General features: G+C 38.7%; 3 protein-coding genes across 6 annotated transcripts; 1 reads left to right on the forward strand and 2 right to left on the reverse strand.

The window, feature by feature from the left end:
- Positions 1–227: 227 nt before the first annotated feature.
- Positions 228–7,801, reverse strand: gmeb2 (glucocorticoid modulatory element binding protein 2). Its single transcript, XM_066671637.1, has 10 exons — positions 7,736–7,801; positions 6,683–6,869; positions 6,440–6,516; positions 5,850–5,974; positions 5,156–5,259; positions 4,053–4,210; positions 3,814–3,879; positions 2,651–2,788; positions 2,375–2,497; positions 228–2,002 (listed from the first exon to the last, which is right to left on the reverse strand). Exons 2-10 carry the CDS (start codon positions 6,814–6,816, stop codon positions 1,431–1,433), a joined length of 1,497 nt encoding a protein of 498 aa, XP_066527734.1. The 5' UTR covers positions 6,817–6,869; positions 7,736–7,801; the 3' UTR covers positions 228–1,430.
- Positions 7,802–9,257: 1,456 nt separating this feature from the next.
- LOC136696450 (dolichyl-diphosphooligosaccharide--protein glycosyltransferase subunit DAD1) lies at positions 9,258–10,640 on the reverse strand. Of its 3 annotated transcripts, none has more exons than XR_010802618.1 (4): positions 10,373–10,640; positions 9,819–9,979; positions 9,623–9,650; positions 9,258–9,520 (listed from the first exon to the last, which is right to left on the reverse strand). XR_010802618.1 is itself a non-coding variant. In XM_066670876.1 (3 exons), the coding sequence occupies exons 1-2, from the start codon at positions 10,581–10,583 to the stop codon at positions 9,849–9,851; spliced, it is 342 nt and encodes a 113-aa protein (XP_066526973.1). In that variant the 5' UTR covers positions 10,584–10,640; the 3' UTR covers positions 9,258–9,520; positions 9,819–9,848. The 3 variants fall into 3 exon arrangements, 1 of the variants encoding a protein (XP_066526973.1); XR_010802617.1 differs by having other exon boundaries at positions 9,623–9,696; XM_066670876.1 differs by lacking the exon at positions 9,623–9,650.
- Positions 10,641–11,390: 750 nt separating this feature from the next.
- Positions 11,391–18,153, forward strand: LOC136696449 ((Lyso)-N-acylphosphatidylethanolamine lipase-like). 2 transcript variants are annotated; one of them, XM_066670875.1, is made up of 9 exons: positions 11,391–11,409; positions 12,002–12,034; positions 12,823–12,905; positions 12,994–13,098; positions 14,419–14,707; positions 15,362–15,516; positions 15,675–15,786; positions 17,528–17,714; positions 17,822–18,153. In XM_066670875.1, the coding sequence occupies exons 2-9, from the start codon at positions 12,006–12,008 to the stop codon at positions 17,909–17,911; spliced, it is 1,050 nt and encodes a 349-aa protein (XP_066526972.1). In that variant the 5' UTR covers positions 11,391–11,409; positions 12,002–12,005; the 3' UTR covers positions 17,912–18,153. The 2 variants fall into 2 exon arrangements, with proteins under 2 accessions (XP_066526972.1, XP_066526971.1); XM_066670874.1 differs by lacking the exon at positions 11,391–11,409 and adding an exon at positions 11,638–11,725.
- Positions 18,154–18,204: the final 51 nt, after the last annotated feature.

Below are 18,204 nucleotides of genomic sequence, written 5' to 3' on the forward strand. Positions count from 1 at the left end.
CCTCTTACAGTCAAAAAACACACACTGGTAGGTGGATTGGCCACTCAAAAATGTCCATAGGTGTGAATGTGTGGCACCCCATCCAGGGTGTGTCCCTGCCTTGTGCACAGTGATTATGTGCAGGCTCCAGAACAGATAAGCAATTATAGCAATTTTTAAGCAATTACAGACTATGAATAAATGAATGAAAGACATAACTTTTCCCACATATTCATATTTTACTGTATTTATTTTCTAAATTGATACAAAAAAAATCTATACACTATAATCGTCATCACCAAAATGTGTTGAAAATAAAGCATGTGATGGGTATTTCCTTTTCTGGTGTTCCCTTATAAGAAGATATTAAAAAAAAATCTATGTTTGTTTGTACAAAATGTACAAGGCACAGCAAGCAGAGTGGCATTTTGGCTTACGTTTAACAATCTTAATTTATATTTACACAAAAACTCAAATAAACTCCAAAAACAGAGTTTCTAATGCTGATGTATATTTTTTGTTATATTTAATTAATATAAATCAGCACTGTGGCGCTGCAGGTATTGCCACTGCAACATAACTCAAGGGGTCCAGGGCTGTGGGTTCAATCCCTGCCTTGGGCCACTGTCTGGAAGGAGTTTGATGTGTTCTCCCCGTGTCAACATGGTTATCTTCCAGGTCCTCCAGTTTCCTGCCAGAGTCCAAACATGTGTTGATTGGCCAAAAAGGTGGACTGGATGTGTAACAGTGAGTGTGTTTACAGGCATTCAATCAGATAACTGAACAAAATCAAATTTTGTGAGTAACCCGATCAACAAAAAATCAGATAAAGGGAAAATTCTGTTTACGAGTCCAGTTATAATCTGATTTCTGCTTTGCAACAGCCAATAATATCACAGTAAGATGTGACGTAGACTTGTGTTGCCCTTCTCACGGCCTTCTCTCAGCTAACCCTAACTCAACGTGTGTCCCTCCATTACAGACAGAGACACCCGTTGGATGTGTGTTTGTGGAGAGGCCTAGGGGGGAGGGAGCGAGTGGTTCTTAATGAATTTTCAGACACAGAACAGTGAGTGAACTTCAGAATATGCATCGGAGGTGGCTCTACACTCTGTCCTTTTATATTTGCGCGCATGCACACACAGAGAAATCTAAAAGAAAGCGGATTATGTTAAACAGATTTCTTAATCTGATTTCTAGACTTTAATTCAATCACAGAAATCGGAATATGCTGTTTACCTGACCACTTCTAAATGACATCAGGTAACTGCATGGTGTCCCTGACTCGTGCCCAATCATTCTAGTCTCTGGACCCACCACAAACCTGATCTGGAAGAAGAGTCTTCTCTATCCACAGACATTACACATGACCCTCAAAGAAAAATAAATTCCCTTTTTTGTTTGTGAATCCTTGGCCTTCGTTGGAACGTTACTTCTGTGTGTGCCAACTCTCACTGCTTGTCTGTGGCTTGTTCAGTGTTCTCCTCCACTGTCTCTTCTGCCTGAGCTCCTACTGTCTCCACAGTGGTAGCAGTCACTGGAAGCGTGACTACATTCCCACTGCATCCCCCTGCTGGTGCACCCAGACTCTGCAGTGTGGGAAGAGTCACTAACTGAAAGGGGCTGACCACTTTAACAATAGCAGGTGCTCCTGGACCCTCCTGGACCGCAGCTGTGCTCAGGACGGTAAAATTGGATTCAGCCTGCAGTTCTGTCCCTCCTGGAGAGGTCAGGACAGTGTAACCACTGAACAGAGGTGTCTGAGCTGGAACAGGTGTCCCCACAGCCGTCAGGATTTTCTCTAGAGGGAACCCTGCGAGCTGTGTGACAGGCAGCGTGAACTGTGTGGACGGGGCCACAGTGACAGAGGCAGGGCCTGAGACTGCACGGGTGAGGCGGGGCCGTTTGGAAGATGGAGGCGTGGTCACAGGAGTCAGGGTCATTAGAACATTGTTGAGGTGCTGGGATTTGCTCTTCAGTTCTTTTGCACGCTTGCGGTGCTCGTCACACTGCTGCTCCAGAGCTACAGGGATAAGAATGCATCCATGTAAACACACACACACAAAATAAATAAACAATAAACTGAATTTCAAATCATTAAGTACATTATTAGCAAAATGAGGTGTGTCTTCTAATTTTACTGATACAACTTGGCAAATTAAGCTTGAATCTACTCATGTCATCCCAATATTAACTGAAAATGAAAAATGACCTTTATATCCATAACTCTGAATAGGTGGCCAATATCTGGATATTATAATATCTATGATAAAATCAATACCAGTAACTGGCAACTACTCAGTATTAAGAGGACCTGGATCAATGGCAAATCGCTGTATAGAGCTGTATAGTAATCTTTATTCATAACATGGAATTCACATCATATAATATTCACCCATTAAGCTCCTAGTGTACTGTTCCCTGCAGCGATCCATTTCACTTTTGTGGCTGGCTAGGACTTTCTTCACCAGATCCAGCATCCCGAAGTTCTGTACAATGTTGTTCAGCAGAGCAGCATCTATGAAAGACAGAAACATGGTTTTCATCAATAAAATATTACAGTACACTACGCTTCTGCATTTGTGACATTAAAACCTGCATTTGAAAATGATGTTCAAATAATTACTGAAAGTGAATAGTGAATAAAGTCGTACAAACAATAAAAACTGACCTTTGACCTGTAGTGGAGATTCCTGGATACGTTCATGCAGGCCTTTGAGGATTTCCTCAATCTCTTTCTGAAGATCCTCCATGATGTCATCCAACAACCCCATGTCCTTCAGACCTCTCCAGAATGTCATAGTGTCCTCTGGGATGAGAAACGATAGAGCTCATGGGATAACGTCTCTTCATGTTATAAATTTGTAGTTGTAAAAAACAGTTTTCAATTATTTTTAATTGAATTTTTTATTTTTACTTTATATTAACATTGTAGGGCGGCACGGTGGCACAGCAGGTAGTGTCGCAGTCACACAGCTCTAGGGACCTGGAGGTTGTGGGTTCGATTCCTGCTCCGGGTGACTGTCTATGAGGAGTTGGTGTGTTCTCCCTGTGTCTGCATAGGTTTCCTCCGGGTGCTCCGGTTTCCTCCCACAGTCCAAAAACACACGTTGGTAGGTGGATTGGCGACTCAAAAGTGTCTGTAGGTGTGAGTGAATGTGTTTGTTTGTGTCTGTGTTGCCCTGTGAAGGACTGGCGCCCCCTCCAGGGTGTATTCCCGCCTTGCGCTCAATGGTTCCAGGTAGGCTCTGGACCCACCGCGACCCTGAACTGGATAAGCGCTTACAGATAATGAATGAATGAATGAATTAACATTGTAAACAATTTCTTACTGAGCTTGTTATATAATGTATCTATGTAGAAATGCTTGCATTTTTTTGTTTAGAATGGAATCAGTTTAATTTAAGCTTATTTAACTTTGTTTTTTAGTTTTCTACCTGATTTCGAATTTGTCGTCAAAGTGTCAAACCCTGTAATTTAGGACTTTAAAGAACATGAAGTATTCGGTAAAGCTTTATGATTTCTATATACATGGGAAATGTCTGCTCTCTCTATTCTCTGGTTCCATGACTCACTGAATATATCAAAATATGTAGATGCTGGAGTCCCTTCTATAAAATGGCATAGTATTTACATATAACCTATGCACACCCATCCAAATACTTTAAGAAATTTAATATTTATTTATTTAGATCCATGGTTGGCTGAATCCATGTGGAACCGGAGGATACAGAGAGCTAAAGATAATGTATAAAATCAAAAATGGAGTATTACTTGTCAAAAAATTTCCTTAAATTCTACAGAAAAAAAAAAAAAAAAAAAATTCACACTCACCTCCTATAGCTGTCACCCATTCTGTACTCTCATTTTCTGTAGAGAATGTAGCTGGAGATCCATTTACTGCCATAACAAATACAAAATCAGGAATATCGATATACTGCTGCTGTATAGACCGCCTTTATATTGGCATATACATTATCTTCAATATCTTTTTTTTTTTAGGAAGATGGAAGTGCATATTACTGGCTAGTAATTATAGACAATGAATGGATAAACATATTATGCTCCATTACTATCAGCAGAAGATGGTGTTGCTGGCACAGTCTCTGTGGACGGTTGGCTGGTGAGAGATGCTCGTGTGCCTACTAGGTCAATCTTAGTGCTGCGGCATGTGTTGGAGCACAGCTTGGAATGCTGATAGAAGTCTAATTCTCCAGAGTCCATGATCTTCCTGCAGGACAGTCAAGGGGCAGAGTTAACATGGGTACCTAGAAATCATAGTGTTGGGATTTTCTAAACATTCTGAGAATGTTGTTTTAGAATTTTCCTTTTAAGGGTTTATGAGAAAAACAACACAGATTCAATGCTTACTAACTAGATTTGATTATTTCATTGCTACTGATAAACACCAACCGATAAAATGATGGGAAAACAATACAAGTGTTATTTACACATTCATTTCAGCCATCCATCCATCCATCCATCATCTGTAACCGCTTATCCAGTTCAGGGTCACGGTGGGTCCAGAGCCTACCTGGAGTCACTGGGCGCAAGGCGGGAATACACCCTGGAGGGGGTGCCAGTCTTTCACAGGGCAACACAGACACACACTCACACATTCACACCTACGGACACTTTTGAGTTGCCAATCCACCTACCAACGTGTGTTTTTGGACTGTGGGAGGAAACCGGAGCACCCGGAGGAAACCCACGCGGACACGGGGTGAACACACCAACTCCTCACAGACAGTCACCCGGAGCGGGAATCGAACCCACAACCTCCAGGTCCCTGGAGCTGTGTGACTGCGACTGTATGACTGTGCTGCCCTCATTTTAGCCAGTAAAACATCATTTAATTAAAACATTTTATTTTCAATTTACGATATAATACTGGTGTTATCAGTTTTTGTAATTCGCTCCTTAAAATAATTACTACTGACAACCATTTCCCCTACAGCTGAGCCCTAAAACCTATATAAAAGACTTTAAATACACAAACAGCATGGGTCAAAGAGGTCAAGGGGCACCAAAAGAAAAAATAAGATAACCTGTTCCTGGGGCAGCACCTAGTGAAAGCATGCTTTTCTGGGTGCTGTAATGAATGCACACGTCACACCCTATAGAGTTAAATGAAACAATCTCCTGAAGCCTATAGTTTATCATGAGAGTTACACACCTTAACATTGTTCCGTTGAGGCGAATCGCCCTCTTCCAGTCTTTCAGAGTAGATTTTCCAGCTAGGTAGACAAACTCCTTTGGACTGATCAGGTGATCATTGAACTGTAACATAAAGCATTGCAGCAGATAAGACTCAGTATTATCCCACCTTCTGACACAAAATAGCAATTTCAAGGGTCATACTCAACATCCACTAGATGTGTAGCTAGAAAAACTGTGTTATTTGTCAAAAGAAATTGCTGACCAAGGCGATTTGTTATCCTCTGTGACAGTTTTTAGGGTTTTCTGTCTTTTGCTAAGGGCTTGTGCTGGCTCACAGTTCTTCTCAGACAACAAAATAACATTTTATTTGATGAAGAACAGGAATCCATTCAAAATAATGAATCAGTTTTCTGAGAATCATGATTTAGTTTGTGGGGATCTGATTATGACTTAAAGCCCTAGAAATGTTCTAGGCTTGGAGAACCATACAGCATCATTTTGAAGTTGTTTCACCAAGTTTCCGTCTGGCATCTTGAGAACATCTGTACACTTTTTAGCAGGACCAACACTTGTGTCACAAGACCAGACCAAACTATTAACAGGAGTGTGGGGCTAAGCATGTGCAAGAACAAATACTTTTTTAGCTTGATGCATCGAATTAAAGCAAATAATTTTCATGAATGTGGAGCTCATAGAAATTACACACTTACCTGCACACATTTGACATTGATGCCTGGGCAGACAAATTTTTTCCACACAAGGTCAGCCTTGCTGTCACCACAAGTTATTTGGTAATGGATGTCAGCCTCAATGTCCATGTCTTCCGAAAGCTTCACTGCAGTTGGAATACCAGAGAACAGTAAATAAACTATATAAAAGATATATTATTGGTAGTATTCCAGACAGGGGTTAAGCTTAGTCCAGTAGGAATATACCCTCCTTTTAATGGAAAATAAACCCAATTCAAAATGCTGTGTAGTACAGGACTAGTCCTAATCCCTGTCTGGGAAAACACCCCATAGTCGTTTGGGTTTTTAGCACTGTAATTCAATAAAAGGGCTGTAAAATATTTTTCTTTCATTGATTCATTTTCTGTAACCGCTTCATCTGGTTCAGGGTCGTGGTAGGTTCAAGAGCCTACGCAGAATCATTAGGCGCAAAGAAGGACACACCATAAACGGGGCACCAGACCACTTTTGGCATCAGGCTTGTAAAGTCAATCCACATACCGGCATGCGTCTTTGGGCTGTGGGAGGATGTGAAATATTAAATCAAAGTTTTACAAAGAATCATGTCTTACCAAGGACTGCATCCTTTGGCAGGGTGACGAGAGTAGGACTGGATTCAGATGGCAAATTCTGCTCCATAATTTCCACCCTGCACAGGAAAACACCGCCATGAAGCATTTAAAGACTTGACCAACCTCATGCATTAGTCTTAACTTATTTAAACTCTGAGCACTTTAAGCCACTAACGAAAAAGAAAGTGCTTTACTTTCTATTTATTTGAAATGGACATTAATGGATTAGTGTGAGCCTCTTACTCTTGCGGTTCCAGGGCTGCATTCGCCAGTATGTTTTTGACCACTTCCCCTGAAGGGCTCGGTTCTGTGCCATCTGGAGTGGTCACAACCACTACCTCCTCCACATGGACGTTCACCTCGGAGGATGAGGCCATGGGGTCAAATGCAGGAACACCAGAACTTTGCTTTTATCAGAATTGCAGTGGATCTTTAAAGAACATACAGAGGGTTACTTTATGTACACACAGGGTTTGATTACAGTATATATAAAGGAGAGGAATTAACCCTTTCCATTTTATGGAATGTTTAAAATCAATAAAATACAGTAGTAAAACTTGTAACAGAAATATCGATGGTGCGATAATTTATAAAAAGGACACATCAGATATTCCCATTCAATCTAAAAACAAAAAAGAGACTGGTTTCTATAAGCAATAGATTGTAGTTCTACAATTACACACTGCAGTATATAGCTCTGCAAAACAGACTAACAACTGAAGAAAAGTTTATATTTAATTTGGGAATTAAGGCAAGTCATCTATACAGTGCCTTCCTAACATATCACACCATATCGTGTCCATCAACGGTTAGCATGTAACATTTATAGAGTGATTACATTGTACTACTAAGCAGCGATTAAAAAAATAACTCGAAAACCATATTTTTAACAGACTGATATTTATACTATATATACAAAATCTAGGGATGAAGCAACACCGACTTACAAAGTCCAAACTGACCCCGGTCACCCACCACGGAGGAGCTATCATTTGGGGAAAAAACGGGCTAATTCCAGTTTTCTTTAAACATACTAAATCTAATTTGAAGCTATTTCCAATGTGGCTTATAAATCTCTCAATACCAAACGCTAAATCTTACTCAATGTGTGTTTTCAGCTCGTAAACAAAATATAAACAGAAACCAGACTTTAGCGCCGAGCTAACGAGAGAAAAGATTTCAGCCGTTTAAAACAACACAGACGACAACTGTTCAAACACACATTTACACAGCATCAGAAAACAAAATACCTTGTGTTTAATCCCTCAGCGAATTTAATATTAGGGAGTTGTTTACCTGCAGATTTAGAAGTTTGTTTAGCCGGTGTGACATCTGCGCGCATGCGCATTAGGTGACTCTCTGTGGCGCATGTGCAGTTTGTACGCTTATTTAAAAAAAATGGAAGGAGTCGATTTGCACTTTTCTTTTCTTGCTCTTTTCCAATGCTTGTTTAAACAGGGAAACTCTGCTTTATGAAGTACAACCCGTTATCACTTATTGATAATAATTATAATTGAGAATAATAATTTTGTTTTTACCAACTTCTTTTAGGACTCCTTCGTGTCCATCCGTTTTTTCACACCCGTCTTTGTCTCACACCTGCTTTCGTACTTCAGCTGTTTATGATTTACACCACGCTTTCATTCGCACCCGTTTTAGAACACCACCCATTTTCATTTTACGCAAATTTTTTCGATTCACGTCCCACTTGGGTTTATTTTTTCCACTCGTTCTTTTACTTCCTCCGATTAACACCCATTACACACCATATACACACTTGTTTTAGGCATCAGGTAGTGTCACTGTCACACAGCTAGGTCCAGGGGATATGGACAAGGCCCTGCTCCGGGTGACTCTCTGTGATGGTGTGTTCTCCCTGTGGGCTTCCTTCAGTTGCTTTGGTTTCCTCCCAAAGTCCAAAAACACAAGTTAGTAGGCGGATGGGCTACTCAAAACTATCCACAAGTGTGAATGTGTGAGTTGCCCTATAAAGGACTGGAGGCCCTCTCCAGGGTGTGTCACCCACCTTGCGCTCAGTGATTCTGGGTAGGCTCCAGACCCACCGAGACCCTGAACTGGAAAATTAATTAATTAATATAAAACAGATAAACCTCTTACATCTGATCCATTATAGTGAGCACAGAATTTCAGTGCAAAATTGGGGTGTCAAACGTCCCTTTCACACATGCCAGAAACGCAGAAATATTCCAGAATTTGCCCAGAGGAGCTGTGTGTGTAAATGCAAATCCTAAACATTAAGTAGGCTGTATCCCCCTAACATCCTATTAGGAACTCTGGAAAATTTGAGCGAATGCATGTGTGATGCATTAGTGTGATCCGTTATGCCGTGTGAATCGCATGAAGTAAAAATGTTTCTCACAAATATTCTTAAAACTGCAAATATTAATTTATTATTTGTCTGTAACTGCTTATCCAATTCAGGGTCGCGGTGGATCTGAAGCATACATAGTATCACTGGGCGCAAGGAGGGAGCACATCTTGGAGGGGGTGCCAGTCCTTCACAAGATTACACACACTCACACATTCGGAAAGCCATAAGAACACACATCAAACTCCTAACAGGCAGTCACTCGAAGTGGGGCTCGACCCCACAATCGCAGGGCCCTGGATCTGTGTGACAGCGACACTACCTGCTGCGCCACCATGCCGCCTAAACTGCAAATATACTTGAGAAAACTATAAAAGCAGCATAAATCCAGAGAATCTTGTAATGACAATCCAGAGAGATATAAATAAATACATATTTTCTATCTTCTTATTTATTTGTAAAGATGAAAAATACAAATGAAATGACAGTGCCATCTTTACCAAAATAACTTTGGTTATTGCTGATTGTAAAAATAGATGATATAATGAGTTCACATTTTCTGTAACACTGGTCACACTGTTGAGTTCAGATCAGATGATTTGGAAACGTATCACGTTGTAGGTGTGATTAACAACCAGAGCCTACAATAAGCTTTATAGGAAAATGGTGGAGAAGTGCATAATTTTTCCATCAGTCGTGGTTTTGTCAACGTTAAAGTGCATCTGGGGTTTGGTCATTTTTTCAAAGCCAGTCTGCAAAAATAAAGAGAATTTCATTACTCCATATGTATGCAACCAACCAATGACGTTTGTACATTGAAAGTTATCTTTGCATGAACTGTAATTATGTCTCACTTGTGATTCTGAAGACTTCAAAAGTGAGCTGCAGAATAGCATGACAAAGTTATACGTATATTCTTGTTTTCAGGCTGGAACACCCCCGTTCACATATGGGGATAATGGATATTAAAAAAGAACATCTGTAATAAAACTGTAACAGAATGAAATAGTGATGTGTATCAACTGAAACCTCCACAGCAATATATCTTACCATATCCTTCGTGCCAATAAAGGCTTCCTTTCAACCAACGAAATTAATGACAACCAAATGGAGCACAGTGTGAGCAAAAAGAAAGTCAGCAAAGGCTCTTTCTGGAGAGATGGATAAGAATTCAGATTTGTTTTGGGGGTTGATCTGGATTCGCAAGCAAACTGAAAGACAGGAAACCAAGGAAAGCACAAATATTAACATTTTTGTATCTGACAACATTTAATAAAAGCATTGAGCTTCACAATGAATAAATAAATGAATGTATATTTATATATAACTTCACTGAACGGTCTAAAGTTTGGGGACCCATGGTCTGTTGAAGGTTAACACCTAGCTACTTTTCACGGATCATTAAACATAACTTTAGTGCAGAATTTGTTGATTTCTAAAACCATCTTCACAGTCCACATTTTATTAAATTAATGAAACACACTACTTGTAGTTACATGTGCAGTGTTACCTCAAGAAAGTCACAGAACATACTTTCTGAAATTTACACGAAATATTTTTTTCAGCCAAAAGATTGTATTAGGACCTGCGTGATATTCTCTGACCTGCGAGAATGAAAGAGCCCACGCAGGAGATGAATCCGGACAGAAAGCTATTGAAGGGAAAAGTGCCCACCAGCAGACAGTATAGGAACTGCAGAGCTCCTGTTAGCAGGATATACAGCAGATAAGCGTCCACCACTTTAAGCTTGGTGGACGTGCTCGAGTTATACTCTTCCAGAAACCTCGAAATCACCGAAATCACCGAGTTCGACATGGTTTTATTTCGTTATCTGTCGCAGTGAACCGTTGACGTGTCTGTAATTGTGAGGGGTCGTTTGCAAATCACTCGGCTATTTGACTCGGTTATTCACTCGTTTCTTTGGTGTCGAATGAAGTTTTTTTTCCTCCCGAAAAAACGGTTAAACATAAGTTTAGTTAATATCTTGTTACACTAGAATTAAAAGCTCATTATTCTTTTGTTTTTGTTACATAATATTTTTGTCCCAATTCTTGCTCCAAGACTCTGTGTTCACTTTCGTGACGTTTACGATAATTGAAGGTGCATGTATTGAACTAAATGGAGGTTTTTATCAGTTTCTGCTGGCCTCTAACTAACAAACTTAATTCCACATACAAACATAGCTACATTTAACCGAACAATTCACGCTATATCTAGTTTACTGTTATGTTAAAAAAATGCCTTTTATATTTTATGGATTTGCGTGTATTGCCGGCTTTTCTGTGTAAATCCTTGTGGCAAGGCTTTAGTTAAAATGGCATAGTTTATTATTACCATTAATGTTTCTATTACACGTGGTTATTTTGAAATAAAGTTTGCTATACAGGTAAACTCTGCACATTAAATGGCGTTCAGTAGAAAAATAGTGGCCATTAAAAAGCAAAATAATTACGTTTTAATAAATAAAGGTGAGGTAATTTGTAAACATATTTTGTAAACATCTTATAAACGCTATATAGAATAAAGAACTGTTTGGCGAAAAGAGTCGGCTCTTATTTGTTGAGAAAAAAAGATTCGACTCATTGTAAAAACAGATGGCTCCAGTGCCTACGCACTAAAGTCGAGTGCAAAATTTATAGTGGTAAGTAGAGGACACGTTTCTGCCTAATTTAATAGAAAATGCATATTTATTTACCACACTGAAATTAAAACGTTATGTTTCATATTTCGACATATTTTATGTTTTTATGATCTGCATCTGGTAATAAAAATTATACATCAATTTTGCTTTACCAAATAGAAAGTTTCTGTTAATATTGACAGGAAAATATATTATTTAAGACTGTTCATAAGTTTGCATTCACTTAGGCTCACTATGTAGGGAGTAGGGCGTAGGGAGTCATTTGGTCGCAGGCCACTATCGCGAAGATCACGGGCGTTACAGTAAAATCGCTGCGGTAAGTTCTTGGTAAATATAAACAGTTCCACTTCGACTTCTGCAAAAGTTAGTGTGCGGTGTTAAACGGTTTTGTCTGTTTCAGAGGCAGATAACACTTGTGGATTAGATTATCATCTTCTGTTAAATTTACTGTTCTTACAAAACCGGACGTTAACAGAAAAAGAAGACAGTAGTTTTGTAGCGAAGCTGTTTAAAAAAGTTTGAGGAATTGAAAGAAAGGAGGCTGTTTTTTTTATAATTCACATGACGTTTTGCTCCGATGTCGGTCTCTTAGCATCATGCAGGACGAGGGAGAGAACGATGGGAAGTAAGTGTAAACCTAATACTAAACAGCTGTAAAACTCTATATTAATGCCGCTTTTACGACTGTTGATGAATACATTAGAACTGGCTTGGTTAAATACAAACGGAAGAAGATTCAGTAAAGATTTGCTTTATCCTCTCCTTTCATAACTTCTCTTACTGTTTTTCTGTTTGCTTTATATATTATGTGTTATTTTAATCTCTGTGTATCATCTCTCTTTCATTTAATCCCTTTCTTCATTCTCTAAATTTGATTTATCTCCTATATCTAATTTTCTAATCATTTATTGATTTCAATATAACTGCTTTTTTTTTTTTTTTACGTTACTTCGGTCCTGTGTTTGACCCTCACCTTGGACAGCTTGGTGTGTTTTCCCATGTCTGCGTAGGTTTCTCCCACAGTCCAAACATATGTTGGTAGGTGGTTTGGCTGTGCAGCAATGTCCCAGTTGTGACTGAGTGACAGAGTGTGTGATGCCCTGTGATGGGCTGGTGACTTGTCCAGTGTGTGTTCCTGCCTATCACAGTTATTCTGGGTAAGCCTAGGCCCACCCTGACTCTGAATAGGATGAAGCACTTCTAGAAAGTGATTGAACATTGTAAAAGTCAGAGATCAGTTTTAATTGGAAAACATGCCCTGACAAACTGTGTTATGCATCTCTTTGCTTCCTCTTTTCTCTCCAGTTGAGTTCAGTTTAAAATATTTTAATGTCATGAAATGTAATGTTGCTTTTGTATTGGTTGTTTTAAGGGATATCTCTCTCTCTCTCTCTCTCTCTCTCTCTCTCTCAGGGTGTCAGGATGGAGTTGGTGGTCCTCTTGGCGTCCTACCTCTCCATCCCTCTTGAAAAACACAGAGACAAAAATATTAGACTGTAAGTGTTTTTAATTTTTTTGTATTACACTAGCTTATTCTATTATTCTTTTTATCCCTTTCTCAAACTGTACTCATCTCTCTTACAGGTGTTCAAAATGACCTCTGGGCGCGTTTCGTCTCTCTGCCCACGCAAGATCGAATATGGACACTGACGGTCACTCATAAACGTTTCAGGGAAGCGGCAAAACCATGTAACCACCATGTCTTATTGTGCTGTAATGTGTATTATGTACACGTTATGGCAAAATACTGTTATGTATTCACTTCTACTGTCCTTTAAAAATTCTTTACAATGCAAAAGTTCAGGAATGTGTCATTTTATTTTAATTAAAGTGATTTAATGTGATAAGCATTTGGCAGCATGAAATAGTGGTAGATATATCCCATCATGGAATGGTAAATGTAAGTTTATTTAGAATATATTACTGTGTATTAAGTCAATACTATTACCATGATCAGGATAAAGCAGTTACAGAAAAAGAATGAATGAATGAATGTCAAACATTTTGGAATGGCTTTGTGGACATTAACAAAAACCTGCAGAAAAACTGAGGGAATTCCCCTTTAAATAAAGGTGAATTTGCTACGTGTTCTTTAAAATCATCTTTCACTTAAAATGAGTCTGTATAATGTGTCTGAATTTTAGGTAAACACAGTGTGTCCCCATAATTTGCACATCATATTTACAAACTGAACAGCTCAAGGTTTTCTGTCTAATGCAACATTGTTTCTGCAAGGTTTTATCAAAGTTAAACATAATTGAATTAGTCAATAGCATTCAGTCCATTTCTGTCCCTGTGTGAGTAACAGACTTATGCTGAGGTCTCATGACTACAGAGACTGTAGCTGAAAACTTTCCAGGAAGCACTTCCTGTTTGTTTCTGTAGTGTTTGACTTTTGTATCAAGAACTGTGGGTTTGAACATTTGCACAGAGTTCAAAACATAGGCTTGACTGATGCACCAGTAGGTTTCATACAGCTTTTATGAACACAGCAGGGTGTAAAAGTGCATTGTCTTCACTGGTTTAAATAATGATATTTTAATTTTAATCAATACTGTGAATGTGGAGATGTTTCCAGACCAATCTTTTAGAGTAAAATGGTCACAAATAGACATTGGAACTTACAAAAAAAAAAAAAAAATCCAATGAGGCCTGGACTACTGTTAAAAGGCTTTGGTGATTTTGGTGATGGACTTTTGCATCATTAAAATCATTAAATCATTAGGATTATTTAATATGCCCTTCCAGATTTACCACAATTACCAATATTCTTTTTAAAAACTCATGAATGGTAAACAAATCATGAAAAACAGCCCATAATGTATATAACAATAAGAGGAAATAGGTTGTGCATTTCAAGGATGATTGTTTTGTCTTGGTAGCAGATATCTCCAAAAGAATCAGTGAAGTACCATTTCTTCTGCTTTTAATGAACCCAGAGCAAAAATAAACATAAAAAATACAAAAACACAAGAACACGATGATGATGGCTTGTTTTCTTGTTTGTAGCTTCTCGAACACCACTGGTCATGGTGCACGGTTTTGGTGGAGGTGTGGGTTTGTGGATCAGGAATCTAGACCCACTTTGTCGATCTCGACCCGTTTTTGTCTTTGACCTGCTGGGATTTGGACGCAGCTCTCACCCTCATTTCCCTCTGGATCCTATCCAGGCTGAGCAGAAATTAGTTGTTTCTATTGAGCATTGGAGGCAAGCTCTGGGACTGGAGAACATGATTTTATTGGGTCACAGTTTGGGTGGATACCTGGCAACGTCTTATGCCATTCAGCACCCTAAAAGGTGAGTTATAAACTTTGTCATTTGTACAGACATTGTTGTCAAGTACTGATCCATCCTATTTTGAACATTATGTTTATGGAGGTTTAAGGCCTATCACAGTTTAGTGGGACTTCTACCAAATGTAGCTAATGTCTGTAACCACTGAGAAAGCCAAAAGGGGAAACGTGAGAGCAGAAAACTATTGCTGTGATGCAGTGTGTGATAACTTTGACACAATGTCTGGAAATCACCTGGGACTTTTTATGGCAATTTGTTTTAGAGTAATAAAGATAAAATGCCTGTAAATATTAAAAATACGTCTAGAAAACAAAACTCTCATATTAAGCGTATTGACCTTCCTCCAAGTATGTTAATGGCTACTGAATATACATCTACTGAATTACCTGGAGAATATATATTTTTTTACCAGTACTGTTTAATATAGAACTATGTTCTATAAACTAAAATTGCTTACGTTTTTGTTGCAAAGAAAATCCAGCTTTGTCTGGTTTAAGGATTGAAAGTACAGAGTGCCAAACTGACAGTTCAGAACTGCAGCAATTTCATCACCTGGCACTTAAAAAATGTGTTGAATAATCAAGAATGTTTATAATAATTAAAATGGCATAACTTATATACACCATCATTATTTTAACTCATCTCTATCTGTCCCAGAGTAAGTCACTTGATCCTCGTGGACCCCTGGGGTTTCTCACCTGTTCCTGCAGAAGGGATGGCCAAACTGAGCTGTCCACGCTGGGTACGTGGGTTTATAGCCATAGCCTCATTCTTCAACCCACTGACTGTGATCCGGCTTGCTGGGCCGTGGGGTAAGGTCCAATGACAGTCACTCAGATGTTGCCAGTTATAGGCTCAAGAGACATGAGTAGTTGAAATTGAAACAATTTGGAATCTATAAAGCAATGAAAATGAAGGGATTTAAAATATATATACATTTCTAACGTTTCTGATTATTACCTTCTCACAGGTCCAAAAATTATTGGTCATGTGCGACCAGACTTCAAGAAGAATTTCGAAGAGCTTTTTGGTGATGACACCATTATGGAATACATCTACCACTGCAATGCACAAACACCTAGGTATCATTCTACATATTATATAACAATGGAATTAAGTAGGCAAATATTTCAGATGTACAGAAACGTTGGAAAAAAACAAAACAACTGCAACAAAGCTGAAATGTGTAATTGGTTACTTCACCTGAACCTTTGTTTATCAGACAAAAGAACAAAGGAAAGCTTTTCATTGATGACATTACATCTATTTGTTAAACAAGGACACATTCAAAAAATGATGTCTGCAACACATTCTGGGGGCAGAGGCATGTTTACCAAGGGGTTGCATCAAATTTTCTTTTAACTGTACTTTTAAATCATATGGAAACTGGAAATATTTGTTGCAGTCTTGCATGTGGAATATTTGTCCATTTTTGTTGTGTACAAGACTTGAGCTACTCAGCAATCTGTATTCGTCATTGTCTGATTCTCCTGTTCATGGTGCACATTACATTTTCAATAGGAGGTAGATCTGGACGGCACAGGAGCTAGTCAAGCACACTCTATAGCTGCATTCACATTACCAGGCTGAAGTGACTCAAATGTGATCTGAATTATTATTATTTTTGGGCTTTAATGTGACTCTAGTCTGATCTTTTCATGACTGTGTGGACAAGTCCAGTGTGTATTTGTCAAATCAGATTTGCATCACTTTCAAATGTGGTCCTAAATGAGATATTTGTTATTTTATGATCTACGGTGTGCATGCCATTTGGGATTGAGCCGATCTCTTGTCCTTGCAGTGCAAGCAAGCTGGCTGGCTTATTTTGCCTTTACGGCCTAATGTACAGTCAACAAGCTGTTTGCTGTCCTCCTGAGCAAAACGTAATACACACAAGTTACTAACCTGTCTGTTTTTCCAATCGTAAACAATGACTTGTCTCACAGATATGATGTCTTTGTTGTTGGCGAAAGGAGGCGTAATGCATTCATGTATCAATGTGCATATTTCTGCTGTTTCTGACAGATTCATTCACAATACCGACTGGTACAAGCAACATACAGTATATGAATGAATATAAATGCTTGGACCTAAAAATTGGACCCATCTGACCATGCAACATGTTTCCATTTGGTTCCATCTCAGATTACTGTACTTCGGGTCCAGAACTCACCTGCATTCCTGTGCAAAATTAATATACGGTTTTTGCTTTTTGCCTCTTTACAGTTGCAGGTCACTTCTTACTATACGTGCTCTTAGTTAAAGTGTTGTTTACGTGTAATACTAAACAGTCTACAGTCTAACAGACCGCCTGTCTACTCTTACAGACAGAGTATTTTATAGTTAGGTCAATGAATGCGACAGTTTATTTCCATATAAACTGCCCTTCAGAGAAAGCACTGAGACTCCATTTTGCTGATTTTTATTTTTCTATATTTGTTGGATATGAATTGTGTTCAGTGCAGTTATATATTCTCACTAGATATCTCTAAATACCCAAGTCCCTAAAACATCAAGATTATAGACATTATTATATTGGACAGTGTCAAACCACACTTGCATATTATCAAAAATTATTTATTATTATTTATAACTGGGCTGATGTAGGCCCAGTTACACTGTTTGCACATTGCTTATTAGTGGCCGTTAATATCCATTACTTGTGAGCTACATAAAAACTTTTACATAAAAACTACACATCGTAATTTTTACACCCCCCTCACACTACTTCCTCTCACTTTGTCTCTCCCTCTCTCTCTCTCTCTCTCTCTCTCTCTCTCTCTCTCTCTCCCTCTCTCTCGCTCTCTCTCTCTCTTTCTGAAGTGGGGAAGTTGCCTTCAGGGCTATGTCCGATTCTCTGCTCTGGGCAAAGAGGCCCATGTTAGATCGAGTTCACCTCCTGCCCCCTGACCTCCCCTTGACTCTGGTGTATGGAGGGCAGTCATGGATGGACAGTAAAACAGGAGAGAAAGTGGCCCAGCTTAGACCTAACAGCTACACCCGCACAGTGGTGAGTAAGACAGAGACACTAATGATGAGACATGGAAGTACTGCCTTCAGCAAGAATAAATATTTATATATGTATATATACCTTTATATCTTGTTTCTGTTTCTTAGGTGGTTGAGGGCGCTCCTCATCATGTTTATGCTGATAAATCTGAAACTTTTAATGCTTTGGTGCAGCGTATTTGTGACATGGTGGATTAAATTATCCTGTTTGTTTTTATTTGTTTTTGTCTGTGTGTGTGTGTGTGTCTGTGTGTGTGTGAGAGAGAATTAATTAATTTGTACTTTTTTAATATAGTAAATAAGTAATTAATTATTAATTATTGTCAGAATTTTCAGTCTCATGAAAGAAATGGTTAAGTGTGCAATAACTAATTGTTTTCTTAGGACAAGTGACCTTAACTCTGTACTTACACTTTGCCAGTAGATGTCAGTATACACTGAAAAATACAATATTTCCTAATGCAAATAAATGTTTTATAAACTTGACATTG

Source organism: Hoplias malabaricus, chromosome 5 (assembly GCF_029633855.1).
Source record: "Hoplias malabaricus isolate fHopMal1 chromosome 5, fHopMal1.hap1, whole genome shotgun sequence".
Taxonomy (NCBI): Eukaryota; Metazoa; Chordata; class Actinopteri; order Characiformes; family Erythrinidae; genus Hoplias; species Hoplias malabaricus.

Excerpts from the sequence above, each read along its gene's own strand:
- LOC136696449 (XM_066670875.1), top strand. The coding sequence starts at position 12,006 with ATGCAGGACGAGGGAGAGAACGATGGGAA. Across the intron at positions 12,906-12,993 it reads AGAGACAAAAATATTAGACT|GTGTTCAAAATGACCTCTGG; the intron begins GTAAGTGTTTTT and ends TCTCTCTTACAG. Across the intron at positions 15,787-17,527 it reads TGCAATGCACAAACACCTAG|TGGGGAAGTTGCCTTCAGGG; the intron begins GTATCATTCTAC and ends CTCTTTCTGAAG.
- gmeb2 (XM_066671637.1), bottom strand. The coding sequence starts at position 6,816 with ATGGCCTCATCCTCCGAGGTGAACGTCCATGTGGAGGAGGTAGTGGTT. Across the intron at positions 6,517-6,682 it reads GCAGCCCTGGAACCGCAAGA|GGTGGAAATTATGGAGCAGA; the intron begins GTAAGAGGCTCA and ends TTTCCTGTGCAG. Across the intron at positions 4,211-5,155 it reads CTCAACGGAACAATGTTAAG|GAAGATCATGGACTCTGGAG; the intron begins GTGTGTAACTCT and ends ACTGTCCTGCAG.
- LOC136696450 (XM_066670876.1), bottom strand. The coding sequence starts at position 10,583 with ATGTCGAACTCGGTGATTTCGGTGATTTCGAGGTTTCTGGAAGAGTAT. Across the intron at positions 9,980-10,372 it reads GGGCTCTTTCATTCTCGCAG|TTTGCTTGCGAATCCAGATC; the intron begins GTCAGAGAATAT and ends CCTGTCTTTCAG.